General features: G+C 39.9%; 1 protein-coding gene across 4 annotated transcripts in view; it reads left to right on the top strand.

Annotated features, from left to right (window-relative positions):
* LOC311083442 (segment polarity protein dishevelled homolog DVL-2-like) overlaps nucleotides 1-14,940 on the top strand; it is a 250,049-nt gene that overhangs the window by 11,428 nt on the left and 223,681 nt on the right. For all 4 annotated transcript variants that reach the window (XR_014606297.1, XM_084114966.1, XM_084114965.1 and 1 more), the window contains exons 2-4: nucleotides 2,685-2,754; nucleotides 4,440-4,594; nucleotides 5,105-5,214. Coding sequence is in view for 3 of the 4 variants with exons in the window: in XM_084114966.1 (XP_083971092.1) it covers nucleotides 2,685-2,754; nucleotides 4,440-4,594; nucleotides 5,105-5,214 (335 nt within the window). In the remaining variant the exon portion in view is untranslated. The remainder of the gene's footprint in view (nucleotides 1-2,684; nucleotides 2,755-4,439; nucleotides 4,595-5,104; nucleotides 5,215-14,940) is intronic.

Here is a 14,940-nt window from a genome sequence, read left to right as displayed (position 1 = left end):
GTCTTTAACCTTAGTTTCCTTGATAGTTTCCACATGTGCCGGTCGCTCTCAAAAATGTGAGTAATTTATTGTTTGGAAAAGAAAGCTTGTTGCAAGGAAAAAATGCTTGCAAAGTTCCAAGGCCTGCCAATACATAATTATATTATTTCCTTAGGGATTCATCAACTCAACCGAAAGGCAGGAATGTTGTTATGGATTATCCTTTAAAGCCATAAAACTCAAAATTGATCCCATTTGCTTGCTTAATAATGATCTGATTTTACTGTCCACAAGTCATTGGTGCAAATTATTTGGGGCTGTGTATCACCAAGAATCTGACTATGATTCGTATCACGATACAGAAGTTGTGATAAGATATATAGTGATATTTCTTGTTTGTTTTTTAGGAAGAGGATTTAAAAAACTTTATAGGCTAATAATTTGCTCAGGTTTTGGTGATGCATATGGTGATGTGTTCTTTATTTAATCAGAACAGTGGGATCTCCTTTTGCATTTATTAGTTCCTGCAACCAACATCATATCACTATATGATATTTTCTTATTATCCTAATATCCCAAAGAAAACAAATGTTTGTCTTCTTTATTTTTCATCAAACAACTGTCCTATTCTACTGCTGTCAAAAAGCTCTCTTGTTTTTCAAAGATGCAATCACTGTTCTCAGAAAAATATTAATGTGAAAATAATATCAGACAATATTGATACAATATTGTGAGATTTTTTTCCCCCACCTCATTATGTAATAAGTAATACATTATTACTGTAATGATTTTTGTAATTTATTTCAAAACTTAAAATCTTAAGCTCAATGTAATATTGATTTTCACATAAAGTATGGGTTATTGAATACAGTAGCAACTTAAGTTAATACCAGCACATAATGTTGAAGTGCAACAATGTTTCTACCATATAATTATTTTTTAATGTAGGCTATAAAATTTGAAAACAAAACGTAATAAATAGCTTACTATTAAATAAGCTATTACATTAACGTTTACATTAAGTTTTTTTTTTTTTTTAACTGTAGTATTCTTCAGAAGCCAGATGGTGGCTTTCATAAGATGCGTTCTCATTCACAGACAGTGTGTTGTGTGTTGTTTGTTTTAAGGTTGAAGGACCTCTGTCATAGACCTGGGAATGTGTGTCCATAAGAACGTGAATGATTCTTTATCTTCAAGTCTCATGCAGGCAGGGACAAGCCTCAGGGCTCTCTTTCCATGGAAGAGATCCAGAGATGTAGAAAACAAGGAACTAACCTATACTAAATAAAGGGCAGAGAGGAATAGAGTCAGGGATGTCTGAGTGGCTTTATGTGAAAAGCTTACACGTTTAAGCTTTCTTTATGGGAATGCGTGTCTGGTTTCAACTTCTTGCCTCTTGCTTTCAGTGTAGTGCAACATCTGAGGATCTGAAGAATATGTAAAATTTAATTCACATATATGGTGTGTTTTGTGAAAGGATTTGAAATCCTCTTTGAATAATTTTTCCTCTTGAAATTGAAGTCTTTGATATATTCAGAATGGCATGCAATATAGCCTACAGTATGTAGTATTTATAATGCACAGGATGTGTTTTTGAAATGCATTCCCAGTTTCACAGACAAGGGATAGTCCTAGTCCCAGACTAAAATGGATCTTTAAACTGTCTTAACCGAAAGCAATTGTCTCAAGATACACACCAGTATTTAACAGCAACATTTACATTTTATGCAAATACAGAGAAGTATAACACATATCACTGTATTTAATAATAAATATAAAAACCAGAGATAAATTAATGCTGTGTTCACATGTTGTGAATAATAACATGATTATGAAATGGAAAATTAAATTATAAAAAAAATTTTTTAAGATGCACTTTCATTCACAGACTGTGTGTGTTTTGTGTCAGTGCTGCGCTGCGCTGAAGCGCTTTGGGAATACTTCTTTGTTTGTAATGCTCTCATTCATTATTGAAGTTTTGAACTTTAAACGATTTACCGAGTCTCCCTTCAGTGAAAACTGAATTGCAGTGCGGTGTGAAAGTGAAGAATATTCCAATAATATTCCAGTGTTCTCTGTAATAGTAATAATATTAATAATAATATTTTTGTGTAAATTAATACAGCAGAATTGTTCCTGCTCCATCTGCTCCTAACGTCACATCCACACTATAATAGAGGTGTAGGCTAATACTGCTGAGTGCAATACAACTTTGTACGTAATACTTCTGCTGGTATAATACCATGAGAGAAAAAAGCTACCATGACAACAAAAGAGACATTGTGACAAGTTACCCTAGTATCTGTATCTATGAATCTGTGGTATCTATACATATGTGATTTTACATGTGTAGAAACTACTTTTAGTTATTGAAACTGCTTTTAGTTGTTTTACGGTGGGTTGAATGGTTCTTACACAATGTAAACTCATAACTGACATGAATACAGAATAATCAAATGTTATAATGTTATGTAGCCTACTTTTTGAAATTTTACACTACTTTTACATACGGTACTTAAAAAATATATTGGTCAACATACAGTACATACTGTGCAGTAAGCATGACATTACTATGTTATTCTGGACATGGTCTGTCTTATATCTGAGTCTTTGTCTGTATTTCTTTGAGCTAGAGTTTGTGTAAATGGCACTTAACTATGTTTGTTAACTCTGTGTATGTCTGTCCCTGTGGTGTGTTTTGGCAGGGTGGTGAAAGAAGAGATATCAGACGACTCTGCAAAACTTCCCTGCTTTAATGGAAGAGTGGTTTCTTGGGTAGGAGATGGCTCTTTGCACATTCACTGCAAGCATAGCCTGTTACTGTACTATTATATTATTTTGTTATATTCACTTAAAATGTTTAAACAGTCTACACCAGGGTTCTAAATTGTATTTATCGGCACAAAATGACATAAATGCGAAGTGAAGTTATGCTAGTCACAATGTGTAAAGCACGTGATGAAATAATGAAACCAAGTACATATTTCAAGGCCAGTAAATTTTCACAATGCACTTGTCATTACATTGCATAAGAATGGTTCCCTTTCAAAAGCTACACTCAATGTTAGCTAAAGCACTTTGGGAATACTTCTTTGTATGACCAGCTGTGAATAATGTGTGTAACACGTCAATGAAATTGTCATTGAACTTGACAGCCTCAGACGGTGGCGACATTGGAATGTGTGCTCGTCAGAGGCTATAATTAGATGTGCCACAGGTGCATCCTCAGGTTTCTTTGTCTTCAGAACCATACTGTGTGTGTGACAAGCTCTCTTTCTGTCTCTCTGCTTAGGAGTTAGTTTTCACTAGGCAGTGGGCAGAATATTTTCTCTTTCTTCTCTCACTCTTCAAGGAATGCTGTGAGCTAATCAAGGAAGTGCTTGTGAGCACACACTACACAACCGTGAGGAGTCTAGACAGACCCCAGTGCGGCGGCGTGGGTATTCTCGTTCCCAAAGCGATTCAGCGCAGCATTGATTGTAGCTTTTGAAAGAGAACGTCTCGGGTTACTTGACTGTAACCCTGTTACCTGAGAAAGCGGGAATGAGGTGCTGCGCTTCATCAAGTTCAAGTTCATTTTATTTATATAGCACATTTTATAACAGCCACTGACTGACCAAAGTGATTTACAGAACTACAAAATTAAAAGAGAATAAGACCTGCATCACAGCACAACACAACACAGATAGGTGCAGCAAAGCTAAGAGCAGCCTAAAACAGGAATAGCAAAAACATTATGCGGCTTCATTGCCGCATTGAGGATGTCCCAGGACCGTTTTCAGACAAAGTGATACCTGTGGCACATCTAATTATAGCCTCTAATGAGCACGCATTCCAATGACGTCACCATCTGAGGCTGTCAAGTTCAATGTCAATTTCATTGACGTGTTCCACACATTATTCACAGCTGGTCATACAAAGAAGTATTCTCAAAGCTCTTCAGCTCAGTATCTCGTTCCCGCTTTCTCAGGGAACATGTTACAGTCAAGTAACCAGAGACATTTTTACAAATGATTTAGACAGCTAGATCTGTTTCATGAATGTGGTATGGTAAAAGTAAGTTTTGGACCCTGGTTTACACACAATATGTAGGCTACTCAACAAGAATAACAGTCTTTCTATTATAGTAGTGGCCTCAACATAATAACATATTTTTTAAGCCTGTGTATGAAATGTCACATGATATAATCTATAGTGTAAACCTGTCACAGGAGGTGTCACTCCTTTATTGTACTCTTTGTGATGTTGACACGCTTTGAATAAGGTTAGCGGTGCATGCCCATGTCTAAAGTTTCTGTTCTTGATTTTCTTTTTCTCGTATGCTCTCTTCTGTGTCTCATTCCATCACATCTATCTTCCTCATGTTTTACCTTTTTCTTTAGCTGGTTTTACACTTTTTTTTTTTGGAACCCCCTCTAAAGTTGGTTGAGCACCTGCTTTTCGATTTTTGGTTTCTTTAGCTGGTTTCCTCAGAAAGTGCTGCAGGGGAAGTTGCAGCACCTCCAGCTCCTGTTGCAGGACTGCGAACGGAACCGTCCCCTCCTCCGCCCCCCCTTCCCCCTCCACCCACAGAGCGTCCAGGTGGCATTGGTGACTCAAGACCTCCTTCATTCCAGTAAGGCACAAACTGATGCACGTAAAAACCTCTCAGATACCATAAGCAATAATAAGTAAATTACTAAAGTACTTATGCTGGAAGTTGCTGGTCACTGGTTTGATTGGCGGTTATTTTAATTTAATTTTAATTTATTTTTTTACTTTCACAACATATTCTCTTTCAGAGCAGGGAAAAATTACAGGCCACATTTAGGACACCTGTTTAGGACATGATGTAACTTTTGAAAAAGCTTAACAATGGGTTTTCAGTTTTAGCTTTTTTGAATATGTAGAAAATATACCAGGGTTAAGGTGTCACAAAAAGGGATTGTTAGGTCATTGCTAACATAATATGCTAAACCAGTATATATATATATATATATATATAAAAAACCATATGAGTAAGGAGTATTTTAGAGGAGTTTTGATGTTTTGGATGTGGGTTATTATTAGGTGGCTTCAGATCAATTGAAGCAGTACTTGTCTAATCACTCTCCCTCATCCTTTGTTTTCTATTTCTTTCTCTCAGCCCTAATGTGGCCAGCAGTGTGGAGACTCTGGATGAAGCAACTGAAACAGAGTCCGTCATGTCGTTTAGGAGAGAAAGACCCAGACGCAGAGAGAGTTTAGAGCAGCACGGTCAGAACAATGTTTATGTGTTTGAATATTTGCATATTAGGAAAAGGATAAAGCAAAGCCAGGCAGTTGGTTGTTATGTCAAACTAAACCTCAACAGGGTGATCAGTTTTTGCAATAACCACAGTCTGGTTGTAAATTCACCTTTTTGAGATCACAATAGATTACTTGCGCGATTCGTCTTGATCCGATCTGCGAGGACAGTCAGGAGTGAATCATGAGGTCACAATGAATGAATTTTCACGCATTGTATTTTAATATGAATCGTATTGAATCGTTCTGAATTTGCAAAAATCGTTCTTGAATCGAATAGAAAACCAGGATTTGAGCGCGCTGTTCCTATTACGACGCCAATGATAAAATGTTCGACCCATTTGACCCATATTTAAAACGCTATAAAGTCAAACTTGATCTAAAACAACCACATAAACTTAAAAAGGCTGATGAAAAGAGGAGAAATCATCATCGTTATTGAGTGTGAAATGTGTTCTATTCTAATGATCATTAGGAAAAGCCTTCAGATATTAAGAAATCAGCCAAAAATCATTAAGAGCCTGGTGAACTGTTAAAGGTGCATTGTGTAATATTTAGGAGGATCTGTTGACAGAAATGCAATATCATATACAAAACTATGTTTTCAATGGTGTATAAAGACCTTACTTAATAAACCGTTATGTTTTTATTACCTTAGAATGAGCAAATTCTATCTACATACACCGCGGGTCCCCTTTGAAATGCACCGACATGATTACAGTAGCCCTAAACGGACAAATGCGTTTCTTCACTATGTTGTTCTTCGTGCAAAGAAGCTAGCTAAAGTCAGTGAATAAAACACTGACACAGTGATGAACAAGTAACAATAATATTTGCATATCGTTTTACTGAATAATTAGGTAAACCTAATTTCTTAATTTATCTTTGTAAAGAAACCTCATTGCTTAACTGGCTACTCTCTGCTGTCTTAGACGACGACATCTCCTGTCGGCCACTGTAACCTCTGCTGGTTGCAATTCGCAACTTCACCACTAGATGTCGCTAGAAATTACACAGTGCACCTTTAAAGGGATACTCCACTTTTTTTGGAAATAGGCTCATTTTACAACTGTGGATCACGGCTGAACGCGTCTTCTCCACACTCACTTACAAACAAAAAATTTTTCGCCTATCGTGCGTCTACTCTACACCCGTACCACTAAAAAGACGGATTATATCCAAAACTTCAGTCATAAATTAGTATTAATATTGATAGCATCACTGGTAGCGTCGTTGCTAACTTACTGTCCATCTGTTAAAATGGCGAATATATCAGATGTAAGTAGTCTACCTTTTGGTGCAGGTGAGGACACATTTGAGCTGCACGCACTGCAGTCTGAGCTGGAAGCTGTTGAGAAACAGATCCACGACCTTTTAGTGAGACAAGCCGAGCTGAGAGACCGGCGTTTAGCTCTTGAAACATCACGCGCCGATGCACACAAATCAGTGATTAACGTTACTAACCCACTGACTCCGACCTCGTCTACTCCGTGCGTTTCTCAGCATCGGTCCCAAGCGCCTAGGTCGCGATCAGCCATGGTCTCGTTCACTCCGGCTCCAACAAGCCTTTTTCCACCTTAGAAACATTGCTAAGCTACGCAATATGCTATCAGTTTCTGATGCAGAAAAGTTAGTTCATGCATTCATGACCTTGAGACTAGATTACTGTAATGCTTTATTAGCTGGTTGTCCTGCATCCTTAATAAACAAGCTACAGTTAGTCCAAAATGCCGCCGCTAGAGTTCTTACTAGATCAAGAAAATTTGATCATATAACACCAATTCTATCATCACTACATTGGTTACCTATAAAGTTCCGTATTAATTACAAGGTATTGCTACTGACTTATAAAGCCCTAAACGGCTTAGCTCCAGTCTATTTAACGGATCTTCTATCGCCCTATAATCCATCGCGCTCTTTAAGATCACTAAATTCGAGGCTTTTGGTCATACCTAGGATATCTAGGTCCACCAAAGGAGGGAGAGCATTTTCACATTTAGCTCCAAAACTCTGGAATAGTCTTCCTGATACTGTTCGTTGCTCAGACTCGCTCTCCCAGTTTAAAACTAGATTAAAGACGCATCTCTTCAGCCAGGCATTCATATAATACTTTTAATCTTACAGTTAAATCCGACCTCTAGTTTATAAACGCCAGAGGAGAACTGGCCCCCGACTGAGCCTGGGTTCTCCCAAGGTTTTTTTTTCTCCATTAGGTCACCTGATGGAGTTTTTCGGTTCCTTGCCACTGTTGCCTTTGGCTTGCTCAGTTGGGGATATTTGGGGATATTTAATTTAATTAATCAATCAACAATACTATTGATCAGCATTACCAAACGTGGACGTTTTTCACTAGAGACAAACATTGATGTATTATTTTAATTTAATACTGTGAAGCTGCTTTGATACAATCTGTATTGTGAAAAGCGCTATATAAATAAACTTGACTTGGCTTGACTTGACAACTCCCCCAGAGTTAAACAGTTGAGTTTTACCGTTTTCGAATCCATTCAGCCGAACTCTGGGTCTGGCGGTACCACTTTTAGCATAGCTTAGCATAGATCATTGAATTGGACAAGACCATTAGCATCTCTCTCAAAAAAATGACCAAAGAGTTTAGATATTTTTATTATTTAAAACTTGACTCTTCTGTAGTTACATCGTGTACTAAGACCGACGGAAAATGAAAAGTTGCGATTTTCTAGGCTGATAGAGCAGAGAGTAGCCTATTTCTTTTCATTTGAATTATTTCGTTTAAAGGCATTTCAAGCTTTGTGTATTTGATGTATTTCTCATGTCTGTGAGGCATATGAGTTTCGGTTAAAGCTGCAGTCGGCAAGTCTGGCAGATTGAGTCGATTTAGCCAAAATTTTGAATGTTTACAACTCTCATGCCCCTCCCCCACTACCAGCGAGCACCCTCCCATCGAGTTCGTGCTCGTCAGTGCGTGTGCACCATGTTTTCTGTGAACGCGTCCGTCTCTTCAGCATCGATCAACACCATGGACTCGGAGGTAGGCTGCCCTGGCTAATCTACCCATAGATAGCAATAACCGAGGAATTGGAAGCTTGTTAGTAGATTTTCTCTCCGCCATCACGCGTCGTACAATCCAACACACCTGCGAACTTCAGGCATGTGCATGTGATATTGTAACGTGCGCGACTCAGCGTGAGGGGGGAGTGGGATCTGTGGCGTGTGCACGACCTGTGATTGACAGTCAGATCTCACACCCCCCAGCGCTGATTGGACCCAATGATCCGGGAGCGGTGGATTTTTGCAAAACAAATAACATGCTCCAGGTGGAGTTAGAAGCTCGGGTTTTTTTCTAAAACCACTTTATTTATGTTGTTCTGTCGGATTATAGTGTGGATTTCACTGAATATGATCCAAAAAATTTTGCAGACGGCAGCTTTAAGTTAGAATGAGATGCGCTCCAGTTAACGTACAATGCAAGTGACCGCGCCGACGCCTCCATGTCATGATTATATTGTCTGCTATATTCTTATTTATTAAATCCAGGCTATTGGTTGATGAAAAATTGATTAAAATTAAGATACAATTTATACAAAACGAAATTCACTTTAAAGAAAGGTTTTCTACAAAACAAAACTTAATGAAGTGGTCAAAATCATGTCTGACCCACTCCATGTCTCCGATATATTGCACATCCTATCTTACTCGTGCTGTTCACTTTTCATAATCAACATAGATGGAAAAAAATAACATTATAATATTTTAACAAATGTGAAACTAAATGCGCTTTTTTAATGGCTACAACAGTATAGGCCTACAGACTCTCTATTTGTACAAATTGCTGCACATTCATTTAATTCTGAATTTTGCACACACAAGTTGAAAGGCATTTGTTCAAATCAAGTTCACAGATAATTGTGCGTGCATTTATTAATCATTATGATACTAAAATCATAACAAAGTAGGCTATGCTATGTACAAAAAATCAGATGAGCCCAGAATATGAACACAACGTTTAATTACACGTTAAGCATTTTCCTCCCATAGAAAACCATTATAAAAACGCTTAATGTGGCTTAATGCAGATTAGAATGTCCCCTTATGTCGAAATAACGAGTTATTGTGTCGAAATAACGAGATATTATGTCGAAATAACATATATTATGTTGAAATAACTTATGTTGAAATAACTTATGTCGAAATAACGACTTATTATGTCGAAATAACGACTTATGTCGAAATAACGACTTATTATGTCGAAATAACGAGATATTATGTTGAAATAACGACTTAATATCTCGAAATAACAAGATAAGTTTTCTTTCTTTTTTTTTCTTCAAAATGCGGTTCAGGGCTTCCATAGAATACAGCCTGAATATAATTGCTTCCAGAAATTATTTTTGGGGGTGCTATCAGGGTGCTTTGGTCTTTCTTGGGGGTGCTGAAGCACCTGCTAGCCCCTCCCTAGCGCCGCCCATGGGACAGACACAAAAACGGTGCGTTTTTGCTCACCCTCAAAAAGTGACTACTTTAACATGCTATATACAAATATCTGTGGGTTATTTTGAGCTAAAACTTCACATACAATCTGGGGACATCAAATACTTATTTTACATCTTTTGAAAAGGGCATTATACCACCCCTTTAACTTTTACTTTTAAAACTGAACACAGTTCTTGTTTCAAATCAGTCCACTTTTCTTGCAAATTGATAGAATTGGTAGCAACCATCTTTTCCTCAATGGCATTAATTTCTTTTTCAATCCACTCTAATATTTTCATACACATTGTAGAATGAGAAACATATTGTTGTCAGAAACCTTTAATATGTATCCTCCCAATCTCCCACCACTGGATAATGTTCTCAAATCTTTCTTTTTCTTTTTTCCATGTTTTCCAACAACTTTTATTATTCAAGAGTGCCATGTGTCCGTGCTTGTTTGGACTTTTAGTTTGTGTTTTGATTGGTTCCTGTTTTCCTTTGTTCTTTTCCCACCACTCCTTTGTTTCTATGGTTACTGTCATTTAGTTCAGCTGTATCACCTGTGTTTAGTTAATCATCATCATCTGTATCACCTGTGTTCCATTAATCAGTGTCATCTGTGTTTGTATTTAAGTTCTGTCTGTTCAGTCAGTCTTTGTCCGATCTCCGTTACTTTTAGTGTGTGTTACTACCTGTTCCCTTTCAGTCGAGAACGTCAGACGTAGTCGACGTTGACTGAATGGGATCACGCTAGGGAGCCTGTTCTCTTTGAGCATGTTAGAATGAGCCAATGCAATTGGCGTGCGTGATTCGCATCACACACTCCGCCCGCAGGTATAAATACAGAAGTGGATGCACGCACTAGTTGCTTTTTGCTTCAGAGCCGTTCGTATGGTGTCTCTGAAGAGTATTGTTGTATTCAAAACGAGTGAGTGTGTTGATGTTCTTTTGGAAAAGACTCTCCCAGTGTTGGTGATTTCTACAGCGCAGTGCAGCGGTGGTTACGAGCTTTGAGCTCTCAACTGCTGTTCTAACAGCAACAAATTTCTTTGTGTGTTTTCGGTTGGTTGAGGGCGGAAAGGTGAGTGCTTCACTTGTTTCAGTTAGCTGAAATAAGTGTTGCTGCGGTCATTCCCTGTGTGCTCCGGCACTGGTGACGGGTCCCATTTTCTAAAAAAGCAACACAGGTGTGAGTGCGTCTTTTTCATGATGCCATTCCATCCGTGCTTTTCTGGGTGCGGTAAGGCTCTTTCCCCCTCTGACGGTCACGAGAGTTGCATCACGTGTCTGGGCTTACAGCACGCTTAGGCAGCTTTGGTGGATGACTCATGTTCTCATTGCGGGAACATGACCATCTCGCCGTTGAGGTCGAGACTCGCCTTCGTTCGCAAAGGTGCAGTCCCCATCCCCAGGCCCTGCTCTAGCCTTTCTTCTGGGTTACCTTCCCAGAGGAAGCCTCGAGTGCCGTCTGGGCTGGGTGACTGAGGATTACGGTGAGGGGTAATCCGCCCGGCAAAGCCCCGTGGATCCCTCCCTCCTCTCTCACGCCACAGCCGGTGGAGCTCCCAGATGAGCGCGCTGGTCCCTCCGTGGTGGACCGACCAGCCGTCTCTTTCGGGGCCCCTCCAGAGGACAGGATGTCTATCGCAGCATCGGAGGGGGAGCTGGGTTCTGGAGATGACGACTCGGCCATTCTTTCCTGAAGTGCATGAGGAGTTGACAAAGGCATGGATGGCACCTTTCTCTGCCAGAAACCGCCTGAGTTGCTCCTCCCCCCTCACTACCCTTGATGGAGGAGGGTTATGAGGTGATCCCTCCGGTGGAGCGGTCCGTTGCGATGCAGCTGTGTCCAGCGACCTCTACCTCATGGAGGGGGAATCCTCGTCTCCCCTCTAAGGCCTGTAAGTTCTCGTCTGCTCTGACAGGCAGGGCTTACAAAGCCTGTGGGCAAGCTGCTTCTTCTCTGCATGCCATGGCGTTGCTTCAGGTCCACCAGGCCCAGGCACTCATGAACATGCACGAGGGTAGCCCATGGGTGAGCTCCGCACTGCAACCGACCTTGCCCTCCATGGTACGAAGGTTGCAGCTCGCGCATTTGGTCTGGCGATGTCCACCCTTGTGGTCCAGGAGCGCCATCTCTGGCTCAACCTAGCAGATATGAGAGAAGCGGACAAGGTTCGATTCCTGGACTCTCCCATTTCTCAGGTTGGGTTATTCGGCGATGCGGTGGAGAGCTTCGCCCAGCAGTTCTCTGCCGCCCAGAAGCAGACGGAGGCTATCTGGCACATCCTGCCCTGATGACCTGCTGCTGCCTCCACCCGGTCATCGGCGGCAGATCCTCCGCCTGCTTGTCACTGAGGGCGCCCGTCTGCAGCCGCCTCCGCTCCCGCTGGACCACCGCAGCAGCCTCCACCCAGGTCTCAGCGTGGAGCCGGCCACAGAAGGGGCGCCCCGTCCGCTCCAGGCGCTGCCAAGCCAGGTGGCAAGCGACAGCGGAAACGCTGACCTGAGCGGACTACCCAGGGATGGAGAATTGCTCTAGGAGATGGTCACCTATCCACTCCCTTCACCCGGTGGAGGGCTCAGCTCCCCCTCCGATGTTTTTTGTTTTATGTGTGTGTGTCTGTTCCGCAGCTGGCTCCCTTAACCCCCTAGGGTCGGCGGTATCGCCGGTGATACCAGCTCGTTTTTTTTTTTATCAGTTCAAAAGAGATTAATTTTGCTCTGTTGACTTTGATATTACAAACACGTTTCATACATCAATCGATTCTGTTTAATGTGTATTATTTTTGTGTATACTCACAATAAAAACAAAGTGTTTTGCTTTTTGCCACATAAAGAAAAATAAACACGAAGCGAGTTCTGCCTTCTCTCTGTCAGTGAAGTCCATTCTGAAACGCGTCCGAAAATGAACAATAATCAGCGAATACTCAGTCAAACAGGCATACAGACACACAGGCATGAAGCTTGAATTCTCTTCTTTTAAATGAAGTAATTTATATAAAAAACAAATATTCTCAGTTCATGTAATCTGTAAGAAAAGAGCGAGATGTCAGTCGTTCTCATCTCATCTAATTATTTTTAATGTGACTCCGCCCACGGAGAGCGCACGCTATTCAAACGCAAATGACTGAGGCAATCCACGCAAACCTGTGAAGTGTGAACGCCCCCATATCAGCTCGAGAAAACACAAGTTTAATCAGATCATTGTAGCCTACTTGTTTACACAGTCTCGCAGTGCTGTGAGGAATAATAATAATGGAAAATGTACCTCAGAAGTGCGGGTATTTCGAGGAGCAAGGATCCGACTGAGCTGAGGAATACTGTAGTAAGTTTTTTTTTTTTCTTCTCAAGTGAATCGTGTTTCTGTGTGTGAATGAATGAACAGCAGAGATGCGCGCTGTTTACCACAGCTCGCAAAAAGACAGTTTAAACTTAAATCGCGTTTCTGTGTGTGAATGAATGATGATGTTTTAGCAAACTGTATTGCTAAACTGAGATGAGTAAAAATCGACTGAAATATGTTGAAATAAAATGTAGGCTATTTGTATAAGCAACGTATTAAACTGCAAATTAACATTTATATGCCCTAATATTTCATAAAAACAACGTTACAGTCAGGCGAAATATGAAAGACAACATTTTGTTGACTAGATTTGGGTACAGTTTTTACTGTAGAATATACTGCCACATCAAATAAGCTATTGTTTAGCAATTTTTGCTCATATGTTATATATATATATATATACATACATACATACATACATGCATATGTATGTGTATATATATATATATATATATATATATATATTAGGCTTGTTACACGGTGTTCAGTCGCAACACCGGTTTCATCACTTGCCCACCGCAGCACCGCAAAAAATTTTTTTAAAGCAATTACGCAGTATCCGTATTTTCTTTCACCAGTTGACTAGAGTTGTATGATCACGCTCAACCATTAAAGCGCGACAAAACAAGAGACCGCGCTGGAAGTCCTGCCTATTACACACACACACGGAAAAGACGCGCGTCAATATCGAGCAGGCACGGCGCCAGGATTCCAGTTTTGGATGGGCCAGACCAATTGTGGCTGGGCCTTAAATTAAAAACGTTAAATAAAAAAATAAAAAACGTTATCCAATCACTGCTTAACCTAATAAAAAAAAATGGACTAATATAGCCTACTGTTATATTATCTGTGCGTAGCCTATACATAATATAGATTTTAATATCTTGATGCTCTTTAAATATTTTGTTGCATTGTTAAAAGTTTCGGTGCATAGGACGGAGTGGACCTCTCCGCGATCGCTCTCCATGGTTCTGACCAAAGAAGAGCGCTTTGGAATCTTCATACGCATCATCATACTGGGCTGCGTTTCCCGATAACGCTGTCTCTTAGCGCACTACTAAGACTCTTAAGGTATAACTTAACTAAAGGTATACTACCACTAAAGGTATATCATTGCTAGGCGTCTTCAGGGCTATCATCCACTCACGAGGCAGAGGCGCTGGCGCCCTCCAAGCAACGGCGCTGTTTTTGGTAAAACATGATCTTGACGACTTCATTAAGTTTTGTTTTATAGAAAACTCTTTTAAAAATATTTTCGTTTTGTATAAATTGTATGTTAATTTTGATCAATGTTTTATCAATCAATTGCCCGTATTTAATAAGTAAGAAGCAAATATATAGCAGACAATGTAATAAGGCGCTTTTTTTTTTTTGGTTCCACAGTTTGAGCTGATTTCATTTTTTTATTAACCCTCTGGGGACCACAAACGCGCCCGCGCGTTTTGCTCGTTTTTTTTTTTTAGCAATGAAAATAAACACTAAATGCTCTGTTAATTTTGATCTTTCATTTTCGTGTAATACATCAATCGATCCTGTTCAGTTTCTGTTTTTTTTTCTGTATACTCACAATAAAAATAAAGTGTTTTGCTTTTTGACAAATAAAGAAAAATTAACATGATGCGATTTCTGCCTTCTCTCTGTCAGTAAACTCCCATTTGAAACGCGTTCGAAAATGATCTATAACTCCGCGAAAATTCAGTCAAACAGGCAAACAGACCCACGGGCATAAAGCTTGAGATCGCATCTTTTAAATGAAGTCATTTATATAAAAAACAAATATTCTCAGCTTCTGTAATCTGTATAAAAAGAGAGCGACTCCTGTCGAGCTCATTACGACCTAATTCACAGTAATGTGACCACTCCCCGGAGAGCGCGTGCTATTCAAACGCAAATTCTGA

The sequence above is a fragment of the Abramis brama genome (assembly GCF_963993115.1).
Source record: "Abramis brama genome assembly, chromosome: 5".
NCBI classification, from domain to species: domain Eukaryota; kingdom Metazoa; phylum Chordata; class Actinopteri; order Cypriniformes; family Leuciscidae; genus Abramis; species Abramis brama.
The sequence above is the reverse complement of the archived record's forward strand: the minus strand, read 5'-3'. Positions and strand labels throughout refer to the sequence as shown.